The sequence below is a fragment of the Patiria miniata genome, unplaced genomic scaffold (genome assembly GCF_015706575.1).
Source record: "Patiria miniata isolate m_02_andy unplaced genomic scaffold, ASM1570657v1 HiC_scaffold_20, whole genome shotgun sequence".
Lineage (NCBI taxonomy): Eukaryota > Metazoa > Echinodermata > Asteroidea > Valvatida > Asterinidae > Patiria > Patiria miniata.
Genome location: NW_024037059.1, coordinates 2,053,267 through 2,068,481, shown reverse-complemented (window position 1 = coordinate 2,068,481; position 15,215 = coordinate 2,053,267). Strand labels below are relative to the sequence as shown.

At 35.9% G+C, this 15,215-nt stretch overlaps 1 protein-coding gene across 5 annotated transcripts in view; it reads left to right on the top strand.

The window, feature by feature from the left end:
- The window catches only part of LOC119728531 (F-actin-monooxygenase MICAL3-like), a 29,854-nt gene extending 25,675 nt beyond the window's left edge, over nt 1-4,179 (top strand). For 3 of the 5 annotated variants that reach the window (XM_038200801.1, XM_038200800.1, XM_038200803.1), the window contains 3 exons: nt 527-640; nt 3,181-3,300; nt 3,798-4,179. In XM_038200801.1, coding sequence (XP_038056729.1) covers nt 527-640; nt 3,181-3,300; nt 3,798-4,145 — 582 coding nt within the window. In that variant the 3' untranslated portion in view covers nt 4,146-4,179. Of the gene's footprint in view, nt 1-526; nt 672-3,178; nt 3,301-3,797 lie in introns of all 5 variants that reach the window. The other 2 variants (XM_038200805.1, XM_038200804.1) reach the window with 2 other exon arrangements.
- Nucleotides 4,180-15,215: the final 11,036 nt, after the last annotated feature.

Genomic DNA, 15,215 nt, shown 5'->3' with positions numbered 1-15,215 from the left:
ATGGGCCCATTCATGTTTGTGCACAAACATATGGAAAACTCAAAATTGTGTACGGCTGTTGTAAAGCTGTTGGCATATCTGTGCTTGTATTCTATACAGGTGCGTTATCGAATCCAATACGGCCAAAAACGAAACGTTTGATCAGTAAATGAGGTGTTTCATTTTGCTCTGCGCAAACAACACAGACGCGTGCGCGTATCCACAGCAGATGATTTTTGCCGTGAGGTTTTTCAACCATCATTACGTGCTTAAGTTGTTTGAGTATGTTGTACTTGCGCGTTGCATTTAGAGTACACTTTCAAAATTCACTCCATCTAATTTCATTATGTTCTACAAACACGCACATGAATTCAAAATGTCTGCGCACAGGACGGCTTCACAGTATCTCCGTGCGTAAATAGAAATGGCCAGGGTTTATTATCTGTATAAAACACGTAGATGTCTATACCAACTCATGAGTCATATTCTTGTAAGCCTTGCTGACTGCATTCGTTAGCAACTGTGTCAAATTGAAACTTGTTTTCAGGTCATCATTCACGTAGCGGACAAGGCAGAGCCCACACCCAGTAAGCAGGCAGAAGATGATAGCCAGAAGGAGTCTCCTGCAGATGACGCTAGTCAGGGGGAGAAGTCAAATGAGGTAGAGGTTGTAGGAAAGGAAGAGGACGAAGGTATTTTAAAACTCTGAATCTCTCTGTGTCTCTGTGGTCTGTGAAGTGTGTTTGTTGGGCAAGGCAGGGCGCTGTGGCACAGGAATGGTAAACGCTCCATGAGAATGCTATGTGGTGTCGCTGCCAAATTTGAGCAGCATTTTCACAAAATTTGCTTGAAGTAAGACCGAGCCTTCAGGCATCAATTGAAAATTATACCTTTTATCTTGTCAATGTCCAGTTTTAAATATAAGCATGGAGGAATTGCTATACCATTGGACAAAAGACCATCATCATCTTGCGGCCATTTGGATTTTTCCCATTCAAATGAATGTAACCAAAGCGAGGCTGGAAAGCAAAATAGTTTGGTTCCATTTTGCACAAAAAAATCATTCAGTACTGTTATTGGATAAAGGTATATGACTGAAATGGTGGCAGCATGATTAAGGTACGAAAATGCCCTGTCTACCCAACAACACGCAAACATGGACTGGCGTCTGTCTCAGACTCTGAAAAAGTTGTTTCAAAATTTGGTGATTCTTTGGATATGAAATTTAAAAACAGTTTTCACACTCGTGAGGCAGATACCAGTTTCTATGTTACAGAGACCAGGAGAATCAACCAGCCATGGTATTATCCAGTAGTGGTTGTATCAAACCACAAGGTAGGCAGTATATGGCGTTTGCTGCGCCAAATTTGCCCAAATATTTAAGGATTTAAATCGGGCATTAATTGTATAAACCGGTTTAGGGTGTCTGTTTCTTGCATAAAATTTTATAAAAATTCCCCTAAATAGTTTGTTAAAGGTCAAACTTATACATGGGAGTAGTTAATACTGAAATACAAAAAGCAGCATTTCTGTCCTTTCTGGTAGTGTTACTTAAGACATTTACTTTCGTCTTGTCGCCTGAACCCACAAAAAGGAAGGCATGTGTCGGGGATATTAAATGAGATTGTACCGGGACTCTTGAGGAAATATCAGAGTACATGTGTAGTTTATTTTCTTGGCATGTAGCATTATAGTTAAATTTGATTCTTGTACCTTGAGTAGCAGCATGATGTGACCTGTGGTGGGAATGGGCAACCCAAATGCAGGAGATATTTCTGTTGACAATTTTTTTTAGAACTCTAGAAGCACGAAATGTGCCACATTTGTAAGGGAGGATGCCAGAATAGCTGTAAACATGGTAAATAACATTGAAGAAAATGTCATTTGACGGGATCTTTTGCATTCCCTGAGAAGTAAGACCCTATATATTGTTTTTCTCTTTGCCTATCGATCTACCCAGCCTGAAGTAGTCTTGCGCTTAAGCTAAATTTCTTGGTCCGGACCCCTGCAGTACTGCTCTTCGTACTCCCCCAGTGTTCTTATCTACTATGGCTGTTTGATTCTCTTGTCTCTGTTTATGTTGGTGTCGTTTGTAGTTAGTTGTCAATTATTATTGATGCCAACATCTGCACCGTCACTCATTTGTATCATCTGTTTCCTTTCATTGTTTCAAACTCCACCCTTTTTTTTTGCAAAGCTTAACTTTTTGTTTTTTGTTTTAGAACAGGGATGGAAAATTAATTTTCAAATTGGGCAAGTCGTTCCGCAAAAGTTACACAAGTCTGATGAAGTAATGGACCCAGCCAAAAAATATATTAAACCCCGAAAATAAAAAGTCACAATTGATGGGATTGGGAGAGGTTTTAGTTCCAAAAATAATTATTTTGTCACCAGCCAGACCCACCAGTTCTTTAAAACTTTGTTTGGTTTCAAAATAATTTTCCACACCCCACACCAGTCTTGCAGATAAATTCCTACTTGTTCATTGATTCCTTTGTCAGCTTATATATTCCATTTTCATGCTATGTTTCTGTTGTCACCCATTCTCAGTTTTCACCCATTTTGTCGGTTCGTTGTTTAGTGATCTTGTCTCACTTCATGCTTATTCATGTCATTTCATGTTCATTGTACCTGTCATTTTACCGTCTGTACTTACCTGTCATTTTACCGTCTGTACTTTTCTTGTCAGTCAGCATTTTTTTTATCAAACCCTTTCATCAAAACATTCAGCTAGCCATTTTACTTTTAGAAAACACTCCAAATGACCAAACTTTCAGAAGCTCACTAGTACTCCACCTTACTCCTGCACTGTTTCAAGCACTGAAAATTTGGGTATCAGACTAAATGCCTCCTATAACACTCCTCCAAAAAAATTCCAGTAATCAATGACAAAAGAATTGACGCTCTTGGCACACCACACTGTCAATGAAAACGTTTATAATTTTAGTGGATTTGATGATTTTTGTGGATACCGACCTTAAAGACGGGAATGGCATGTTCTTTTTAAAATCACTTTCATCAATCTACTCTCATTCAGCTTGTTAGGTACTGCATGTTATTGCTTGGTTGCATGGCCATCAGATATGCTTACTACATTACAATTGTCTGACAAGTCACCTTCATTCTGTTGACCATCAGTGTTTTTAAAATATCCTCTTGTGGTCAATCACTGTATTTTTTGTTCTGAACGATTTTGTTTAGCTTCAGAAAACTCCTTCGAATCAATCATGCGAAAATTCCAATCCGGACAGAAAAGACAGCATCAGCCAATCCATGTCTAGCGATGAGACCATGCCTGACGATGACACTACAGCCATAAAGGTAGATTAGTGGTTATTATATCCGTTGCTGACAACGAATGGACAGGTGGATCATATGCATGTTATGGTCTTTACAAAAAAACAGGCCGGAATATCAGCTGTTTATACAAAACCTGGCTTGCTTAGTTGAGCTGGACCAGAGAGTCTTAGTTCAGGATGTTAATCATACTCCATGACTCAGTCGATCAGTCAGTCAGTGACTCAGTCAGAGGACAAAAGGCTGGCTCTTGAGGTCTAGCATTTTTAGTTTTCTTTAAAGTGTTGTAGTTTCTTCCAGTTTGCAGATTATTATTCTACAGGAAGTGTTCAGTTATGACGTCAAAATCTTGCTTTTTTGGTCTGTCCTGGCCATAGTTGTCATAACTTCAGTGATAATTTATCATTCAAATTCACTTTAAAAGCGATAGTCACAAGAATCCAAAATGAGTGAAAGGCCAGAGTTATAAAGCTGCAAACATCTACAACCAGTTCACTGACTTGACTTTTTTCCTTCCACAGGAAAATCTAGATACAACCATTGACGAAGACAAGCCAACTCCTACCCCAACTTCAACAACCACCACCAGCTCCCCAACTCAGGCATCCCCGGCCCCCAAGCCGTCCCCAAAGAAGCGGGGCTTCGTGCCCAAAGTGGAGCGCTGCATCGCCTGCCAGCGGCCGGTCTACCTGACTGAGATGGCCAAAGCCGAGGGCAAGACCTTCCACAAAGGGTGTCAGAAGTGCAGCGAGTGCAACCGGACGCTGATGATCGGAAACCTGCTGCTGGTGGACGGCAGTATTTATTGCAAGCTGCACGGCACACAAATGAAGAACAAACTGCTTAAGCTGCGACTAGAAATTGAGTGATCGGTAGACGGAAAAACAGAAATTGCACGCTTGGCTTTGTCCTTTCACACGTAACGGGGGATGAATCAGGGTTCGACTTTAGCAGTAGCCCGCTAGCCAAATGCTAGTCAAAACAGCGGAGGGCTAGTCAAACTATTCCTGAAGTAGCCCGGCTGGCAAGTCAAAAATTATTGGTCAACGGCAAAGATGAAAGGACAGGATGAAATAAATCATTAACTTCAGAAAGCAAACCTGTATCAATCTGTGTCTAATTTTATTAACTGTTTAGGGTTAAATTATTAGATCTGTTGATTAAAAACACTGACAAGATTGCCTCAGGATAGACGTTTTACATGTATGCACATTGTTGTTTATGAGACACTCTATAAAAGAAAAAAGATGCGGGCTAGTGAAAATGCCCGCGGGCTAGTTAAGAGTCTGTTTCAGTAGCCCGGCTTGCTATTGACAAAAAAAGTTAAGGTCGAACCCTGACGAGTGTTAGCAAAGGAATGCCTTTGTCATGGTTCATGCGGATAGCTTGTGACTTGACTAGGGAGTGGATGACTTTTGATAGACTTTGGGGTCTTGGGAGGACTTGTCATGGACCCGACTACATTACTGGCGCTCCAAATGCGTTTGTACAGTTTATTAAGGAAGTTTGATAACAGGGTCATTTGATACCGTGGCCAGATGTGTAAAATTTATGCAATTGGGAATCTCTAATCTTTTTGGTTTATAATATGGCTTTTGTTGTGATGGTAAATATTTAAAAAACGAGTTTGTATATAGTACATGTAGTGCTGTAAGGGAACAAGTTTTGTGTTGCACATTGAGACTGGGTCACTTTGTAAGAATGCAAAATTAAAAACAAATAAATTCGGTTGAAGTAAACTTGTCTTTTGTGCCATTGAAGAAGCAGAATTTGATATCTTAGTAAAAGTTGTCCCAAAGAGAAAAAATATAAAGAATTGTATTCAGCAACTCACTCGATAAATTTATTCATTTTCATTCAGTTTTAGTAAAAAAGCAGATGCAGTATGTTTTGCAGTTATATAGTTTACTTCCTAGAATTGCTGGGAAAAAAGTTTGAGAGCAGGCAAAAATAAAATTCTTTGTATTCTATGTATTTTGCAAAATGGCTTTTATGTGTTCTATTTTATTGCTACCTAGGAAATGTGTAATTCTCATGCTGAAATTTGCTTGCTTCAACTTCAGAGATACTTTGCTATTACTTCAAATTCTTTACTTCAAATTGTTACATCAAGGAATTTTTGCTTGAGTATAAAAATAATCTTTAAGAAAAGGGAGCTTAGTTGATGTGACACTTCGTATATGATATTGCGTGAGGTTAACTAAAAATTCTAAAAGTTTGGCTATTCAGGATATTTACATGGAGGCAGCTGGAGGATTCTGCAGGATTGAGGTTGCATCCCAGCAAAAATGCCTAGGGAGTTTTGGGGAAGTTTAGATTAAATTTTTTTCCATATGCTTTGCAAAATGTGCAGCGTAACACCAATATATATATATATATTGATGTATATTTTTCGTAAAACAAATACGAAGGCATGTATTGACTACATGTGGCAAGAAGATATTCCAATGTTAACAAATTTAACAAAATATTATTCTCTTCAAATTTTATGAGTAAACATTGCAATCGCATTGCATTGATGGCCCATTTGTTCCCATTAGTAGGTCTTGGTTATTTTTTTCATTCTTCCATATAAAAAAAAAAAAAACATTCAAATGTCAAAAATATACCTCTGTTTTCATTCCAGTGACCAGATATTTAGCTTTTTATGCAGTTAATAAACAATATTGTATTTCGTTTTCCACCACAGCGTTTGATTATTATGTATCAAACTCTAAGGTTTTGACATACTGGGCCTTTGTATAATCACACTTTTTTACAAAATTGCTTCGACACATTTCTTACGAACCATTCCTTTTTTCAACCTTTACATGAAGTTGTTTTCATTTTTGTAATTATTGTACATATTAATTGTAAAAACACCAAAAATCTGTGTGTATCAAGTGACCAGCAAACAAATGTGTACATGTATGGTTTTACGATAGAGGACAGACACACAAAGGGAGAACAAAAGATCCTTTCAGTCCTCGAGCGTTGGGTCTTTGTTGAAAACGGTCCTCGATCGTACGGTTATGTGCTTAGCCTATGGGAGAGTGTTATATAACAGGGACAAAGGGAAACACAAAGCATTGTCCTCGGGCGTATAGAAATTCACGACTGTGTGCTCTTTCTGTGTTGCTGGTTTTCTCTCTCTCCTAGCTGAGTTCAAAGAGAGGCTGTATGATGACTTAGCAACGTTCATACTTTGAGAAAAGAGAGAGATTAGTTTTTGCTAACACAGCCTCACTGTGGCGATTCTGTGCGAAATGTTTTGCTATATTTGTTGTGCTTCTGCATATTTCACCCACAATGCAATAAGAGAAGTTGAAGTGGGCTTGAACACTGTGTATACATGTAATCATAAATAATTGTAGACTTTATAAAACAAAACAAAAATGGAGTAGTTTTTTTTTACCCCAAGGTGAGGAAACCTTTTTTCTTCACTAGAATTTAGTTTGTTTTTTTTAACGGAGAAAAAGATTCATGAAAAGTTTTTGAGTCTGGATGATTTGGAAAATTTATTTTTATATGATTTTTTTTTTAACGTTGATTTTAAAGGTTGAATTGTTTTAAGGGCAAATACCTGATTGAAACGTGTCTATTTGAAAAAAAACTTCTAACTCTGGTCAACCTACATGCCTCTGAACTTGCAGAGAAGAAATGTTTTATAATCTTATGTAAAAATAAATATTCTGTTGGTTGTTTGAAGTTGTTTTCTATCAGTGGCAATCTTATCTTCATATAATTTGTATCATTTTTATATGATCTTGATCTGGTGATGTATGTTTTCTTGTTGTATAGGTTTAACGGCAGATTTGCACTGTAGTCATTTTATTGTAGCGACAAATGTAGTCTATACTTTATCTATAATGTTTTCCAGCTGTTTTCGATATGACAGGCTTTTGTGTGTATTGTCATCTTTTGGCGACTATTTTGTGTATAATCTTTTTTCCTCTTTGCTTTTGCAGCTTAGTGATGTGAATAACATGCTTGAGGGACTGTCGCTTCCTGTTTTTATGGATTTTTTTTATCCAGAGGGAGATGGGCAGAAAAGGCATGTCATTCAACAAATGTTCGGAATGGTTCATATTGTCTGATACATTCTGAAGGGTTTAATTAGGTCCCGTGTGGCCATTCTGTGATGTGTGACCTCCATTCAATGTGGCTCTCGTCATATCGTTATGAAACTTCTGTGGAAAACATTCCTGCAAATTTGTATTGTTTTTGTGATGTACCATAATGAGATGTGCAGGACGAGGCATATGCAAACTTCAGCAGAAAATATAACAACTCCACGTTGTGACCTTTTGAGACAACGTTATGATAAAAGGTACATCAGCCAAAAATGCCTACCTTTTTTAAGATGGAAATGTTTTTGCTTTTCCAATTTTCAAATTTGAAGCATACAATTCATTCTTGCGAGAACAAAAACTCAGTTAAGGGGACCAAATTCAAATAGAGATTATAATTGTTAAAGTTCACGCCGGGATTATTTTGACAAGAACGGAACGAGGCGCAGGATTACTTTTCACTTGACCTCAAGCCAGGCGGGTTGAAGCCATCACCCTCGGGCAGCACACTCATATTTCCAGCCTCCAGTCGCTCGCTGCGAGCAGGTCGCTGACAGATCTTTCCAGCCTCGCTCCCTGCGTGTTTATCTGGCATCCGTTACGAATACAGCGCGTAACAAAAATCAGCGCCCAAGAATTAATTTGTGCGCTTTAATGTATCTGCTTTAATTTCTGGTGGTAGGATTCAGTAGGCAGCTTATTTATCTGTATTCAAGTAAAAATCTGATTTCATTTGATCTGAATATTCAATCTTATTTGCAAGGCTAGTGCTAGTAAACTATAACTTCTTACAGTGTGAATTTGATTATGTGTTAACAACATGTCTGGTGTTCCAATAATAGGATTGATATTACTAATTTATTTTTCTAGTAGAACATTTGACAGTAGCATTTATATATTTTATTTGTGTTATATATTTAATTGGTGGCCAGTTGTAATTATTTTTTTTGTAAGAATCAAAGAATTCCATGAATCCAGCAGGTCACAGATTCTAAAGGACCAATCAGGCAGCTCTACTATTTGATTGGTCATTCCAGAATTCATCAATTGCTGCAGAGCTGTTTTAATTGGTCGGTACAGACAGGAACGTCTTCATTTATTTTTTAAGACTGTACGCTTCAATGACTGTAAACATTTTACTTGCATGTATTTGTAACACGACATAAATTCAAGCACATAATCATTCCATGCCCCTTCTTACATTCTCATGATCTTCAGTTGAACAAATTCAATAGTAGCAAAAAAATGAAAGGTGTTAGTTCTTTTCAATCAGTTTTTGTGCATATCTGACAAGTTTTGTTCACCGAAGAATTTTCTAAAGCAGTTAAAACTCTCCAAAATAGTTGTTGTGTACAAAACCTGAAAGTATCCTAATTGTATGCAAATTGTTGTACAGCGAATTTCCGAATAAATGTAATAAATACCATAACTACAGCCCTGAGGAGTATAGTTGTTACAAACTTTCATTATGCCAGGGGCGTAAATACCAGGGGATATGGGGGTATATATCTCCCCCCACTTTTTGGCTGGGGAGGGGTAAGCCATTGGAACATTCCTTACACTTTTTGTGTTGAGAAACCAAAACAGTGGATTTTGAGGTCATTTTCGAACTTCTTAACAAGCAAAATGTATTTAATAGTATTGAAAAAGGGAAAATAAGTACGAAAACTTTAAATGCGCCGTTTTGATGTAAGATTAAGGGGTGTAAGTATACATAAGATGTACATGTACATCTGTATCATGAACAGCGCCCCCTAGTGTCATGAGTTTGTGTAAAAATAACAAGCTCGAAATAATCTCGGAAGCTGCAGGCCAACGAATTCATGTTCATGCATGAGTGATGGGATTATGCCATGTAATTTCTGGAAGGGAGTAGCGTCTTGATTGGTAGGCGGTCAGTGGAGACGAGGGAAGAGTTGATATATACCCTTGCAAGGCTGCACTGAAACGTTTGTCACTAACTAACTGAGACACGACGATTTGTTGAGCTGCTGTCCGCAGCTAAATATTTAGGAGTGCTTTCCTTGTACAGCAAGGAAATAACGGTATCACAATTGAACAGCCAACCACATGTCTTGCATTTGTACTTGCCACAAAATAGTTTAATCACATTCCATAGTATATACATATAGTCACCAAAAAGGCACAACATATCAGTCTGCTTTTATATCATTCTAAAAAATAATCACTCCTCTACTATATGAATAACAAATTACAACCTTGTGAGAGATTTACAATAAATATACAGAAACTGTGCACTATGGATATTGCATCACATGTAGTAACACTGTTCATATCAGAATTGCATCTTATATCTTCGCTTATCTTTTGCATACATAAATTATTTGAAACTTCAAGCCTTTAAGTGACTTTTAACTTTTAAGCCACATCTTGCAATAGTGTATCCTGTGTGTCAGGGTGTTTGTGGGTTCCATTTTGGTTAGGTTAACTGTTTAAGTGCTGTCATATGAAAAGTCAGACTTCACTCTCGACCAAACTTAGTGACAATAATCTTTGGGTAGGGAGACTTCAGATGACTTAAGACATTTGAGGACTTGTAAAGTAGATCATTGTGGGTTCACGTCCCACCGGAGTTCAGCACTTGGCAAGTGATGATATAACATAAGATAGGGCAAAAGTGCGTGCAATAACTGGTTTCTTTTTGTCTTAAACTTTTGCAACATTGTCCAAAGTTTTTTTCAGACCAAGCTAAGCCTTAATAATCTCCTTCAATGTTTACACACAACTTCACCTCAGTGCACAAATATCAACTTTTACACAACCTCGTTTATCTGTGATTCAGTGCATCCTTATATACACATTTTCAAAATCTGAATACCTCTTTTTTTTAATCAGCAACATATATATACAAACACCAAGTCTGAATACAATTAGTACTCTAAAATTGGAATGTGTGAAAGACTCGGAATGAGAATGGAGTACTCTGAAGTACTTTATACTTACAAAATAATCTTGAATGTTTCAGATTAAAAAACTCTGTGAGAATACCACATTTTCAAAAACCATGACTGGAATAATTCACATGTTGATTTTAAATTTAAGAATACAAAATTCCACACTGACAGATATTATAGTACTATCAAGTTATTCATTCTATTACTATCATGGTAGTGCAATCACTTCAGTACTAAGTCAGAAACTAGTATTAAAGTTATATCTTAATAAAGGTATCATGAAACACTCTACTTAGGCCACCCTTGTGAAGTAGAACACTTGATTGCAAAACTACAAGGTTGCTTAAAGTTATAGACTACATGTCTGAAATTAGAAATCTGATAGTGAAAAAAAGTATTGTGTAAAGAATGTTAATACTGCTGAACTTTATCACATGGTGTTTGTGCCCTTGGGCAAGACACTTTACTACAATTGCCTCTCTCCACTCAGGAGTATGAATGGGTACCTGTGAGGGTAGAGGACCGAAGGTGCGCTGATATCGGGGGAATAACTGATGAACGGGGGAATAATTGTAAAGCGCTTTGAGATTGTTTATACGATGGAAAGCGCTATATAAGCATTACAATATATTTTAACTCTTGTGACGGTTCATTTCCAAACATCTCGGTACATGTATAAATTACTTAGTTAGACAAGTAAGGGTTTCAGGGCTGTCAATTTTGAGTAAGAGCTGAGAGTGAGAATTTGACGATGGAGCTTGATCAGAACTAATGCGAGTATGAAGCGAAGCCCCAACGGATTCTAGACGCTCTGTGGCGCGATCTGAGGCAATTTCTGAGCACTTTTACCAATTTCTTTTCGAGTAAAATATCATCATTTTATAAACATCATTTTCGAGTTTGGAGAATTTTTTTTTTTGCGTGAAAATAACCTAAAATGCATGAGTCTCAGGCTCAATGTTGAGAGTTGGAGGCTTGGGATTTAATCAAATTACCTTAGTTTTTTTAATGGTTCTAGTGTTTGTACATTCAAACCAAAACTGCTCTAAAAAAAAAAATCAAGGGTAAAATGAGCACTTATTTATTGTAAATGCAAATGTATCTAAATAAAAAAAAAAATGTCTTGAAAATTTCAGCAACTGTTTACACAACCAATAAAAATCAGCTTCATTACGTCAGTCAATGTGTTATTTAAAAACAAATTAAATACAATGTCGAAATCTCAACTGCAAAAGAATCCAAACAATGTGGTTTTAAAACAGTAATCACAGATATAATATAATGAGGTATATATATCATGTACAACAAATATTCTGGGGAGTGCAATATAACATTAAAAACATAAGCTTGTGACAAAACGATTATTTCTTGCATCAGAAACACAAAATTTACACTTTAAAAACACGAGAATAAGAATTTTAAAATGGTTAAAGAATAAAAACAGTATTTGACGAATACCCTTTAAATCACTAGCTTAATGTACCAGCAACAGAATTTTGTAAAAAAAAAAAGATAATAAATTTATGATGACTCTGCATGCATTGTTTTACCCTTTTGTGAAGACACTGGTACAACGCTTACTATAAGTTATTTTTTTATTATAAATATAAATCTCAGTTTCAACAGTTTTAAAGATTTGTAATTAGCCTCTACAGTTTATATGCTTTCTGATAATAGAAGTTGAAATTGTGTGTGTACAACACAATATTGAAAGACCTTCATGTATTATTCATAGAAAAAAAGTTGCCAAACTAAACATCTACCTTTAATGTAGTAAACATATGTACACATTGGTCATGTCGAAAGTGCAATGTATTACAATTCAAACAAATTGTACCGTATATTTTCATCTGAACAGAATTTTGCAAACGAAAACCCTAATTTCCAGTTCCAACTTTGTCTTACTGAGCATGGATCTTACAAATTCTGTACAGATATGTAAAAGATAAAAGACGAAAAATGTAAGTTTTTGTCAATTTGTTTTTGTTTTCAGATTGTTTTTCATTGGATGAAGCTCCAATCTAGAAAGGATAAAAGACCCCTGAATGCTTCCTACATTAGTGTACAAACTGCACGTCCTTTTATCACAAGTAGAAATGCAAACATGATGTAGTTGCAATATTATTACAAGAGAGACAAGTATCTATTGTGCAATCGTTATTAATATTGACCATGTAGTTGACGTCACAATTGAGTCAATTACAGCACTCCAGACTTTGTTATTACATTACTGTTCATCTTGTAACTATTTACCCCACGAATTATACCTGCAGAACACTGTGCAGGCAGTTACAGAATTTAATAACACAACAAACATTCAATAGACAAGACCTATTATACACATATTGTAATCAAAGATATATTGCATACCAGGTTAATAAATTACAGCCAAAATATACATACTCTTAAAAATTGTTTTTTACCCTTTACTTTCAAAGTATATTTTTCTAAGGCAATTCTTCAAGTACATTTGTGAATATTTCAACATTAAATAGTGGGTGCTTGTTCTTTCTTCTGTTCATTATTATTGATTAAAATTTGGAAAGTAATGATACAGCTGAAATACTGCAGTAAAAACATGTAAGTTGTTGGTTTTTTTCCCTTAGGTTATACAAATTACAAAACTGATACACACTGAGCAAATACACATGTTTTGGAGCGGTTCTGTTTGCCAGTAAGAATACATTGTAGGTTAATGGAATTTGTTTTGTTATTTCATTGGAAAGACACAACTATTAATCACTTTTTTCCTTATTTTATTTATCTCACATAAAGGCCATCCAACCAAAACAATGAATTTCATTTCAATTGATTTTTCAAGGTAAATTTCGCTTGTGTACCGCAGTGACCTTTATAAATGCATTTGTCATGTCAAGTACCAGTATTATGAAAATATAGGCACTGATCAGCATGCATACATAAAACGAACAGATTTTTTTTCTTTCTTTCGCAGGGATTGATCCATCTTCAAACCTCAGCACTGTCTCCTTCATTTGATTCAACATCTGGCATTTCTACTTCTATAATTAAACATTCTTCTTGTCAGAGAGTTGTGAAAACAACAAAAACTGACAGCTATCAGACAGTGTTTGATAATTTAACAATGAGCACGGGCAAGACAAATACAACAAATCTTATTCCTCACATGAATATCATTAAAAAGCACTCAACACATAAAAAAAAAAATTAATTTACAAATTCAAACATCAATAACTTAGATCATTATTCAATGCACCACTAACAGCTTCAGTGACCACTGTTGTTACAATGTGTTATCACCAAATTAAATACGTTTTCCGGCTCTGTTTTTTTTCTCTTGATAACACTCATGGCAAATCTTTAAAGGTAGAGGATCATATTTGCAGCTATCCAAAACGTAACTGGCAAAATTACTGTTGAACTTTGAAGAGCTTACTTGGTTTAAAGATAGTAACAGCACTATCATTGTTTAACTCCCTGTGAAATTATTCTTTCTGGCATGCTGCAATTTTGAAGAAAACAACGAAGGAAAGCCATTTTCAACGAACTGTCAAGTGACGTATCGTTGAAAATTTCCATTAGTACCGGTAGTTGGTTTGTTTTTATTTGGCATCTGTGAATCGCTCCGTGCACGCATTGACAATATGCACACGTGTAAACAGTTGCTATTATTTGTCAGTTCAGTGCGTGACATCACGTATCTGCAATCGGTTGAATGAGAATGTGTACCGGACGCTGATTTCGGGCGCAACTCAAAACAAGACTCAGAAACTTTTGAATTGAAAATGAGATCCTAGAATATTGTTTTTCTCGGAATACACAATATTCGCAGAGCTGAAACTTCATCAGATTAGTTATTAAACACCCATCTCTAGATTTTCAGCATTTTTGTTGCTTCAAGCAAAAAAAAACGCACAACTGATATACCCTACCTTTAAATATGTAATTTTTCTTCTTTTATTAACTCTCCGGAAATTTGTCAATGAATTGCTGTGCTTTTTTAGTTTTTATTATAGACCCTTGATGATAAATGAGTGAACAAATGTAGTCACCAGCACCTTGTGTGACCTTACAAAAAATACAAATCTGAACGTATCGTGGAATATTTCTATTACAACTTAAACCAATAAAAAATGCATAAATTGGAAAAAAAAGAAATTACCGTTCTGTTCAGGAGCAATATTTGCACATAGTTATACTTCAATTTGCTGGTACATGTAAATACTAAGACCTCGACGCACTTTTGCTGCGTATTTCCTTCCGCCCAACAGGATTGAGAACTTATGGGACAAATTGTCCATTAGTACGTGTACATCAAATGTCCATTACGCTATTGATCTAATGACCTCAATGTGCAGCAACCCATTAGTCCGGGGACATTGTTCTTGGAGATAATTTCATCCTCATAATAGAAAAACATGTACATGTACAGATGTATGCGTAGTATACAGTGTATGTACACGTACATTTTAATACTTACAATGCATTACATGCATCTATTTAAAGAGCATGTACACATACATGTACAATGTCTTGTACGTAGGGCTGATAAAAGTGTCCGACTAAAATGTGCTTTATTTGCAATTGGATATATGAAACCTACTGTACAATACATTTAAGTATTTTTAATTTTTAGCCGATGTCCACCAAAATTTTCTGACCATGTTGAACTTTGCATATGTAATCACTGCATTGTGCAGTAGCAGGAAACTCCTTTTTACAATAAAAATCGTGTGGTTTTCAACATGAACATGTATACTGGTACCCTTATCACAAATGTGTCCATAAATATGCTTAGATGCGTATCAAAAATGCACGCATAACTATTACAACTACAAATTTTACACTCGTAAAAAATAATGCAAATTTTTGTCAGGAACAAGGAATTAGTCAATTGTACGTGTTCATATTAAAATCAAATACTAATATTTAAGAATACATATTAACTGTTAGGAAATCTGTATAGTGTAAATCAAATCTTATGTACTGAAGGGTT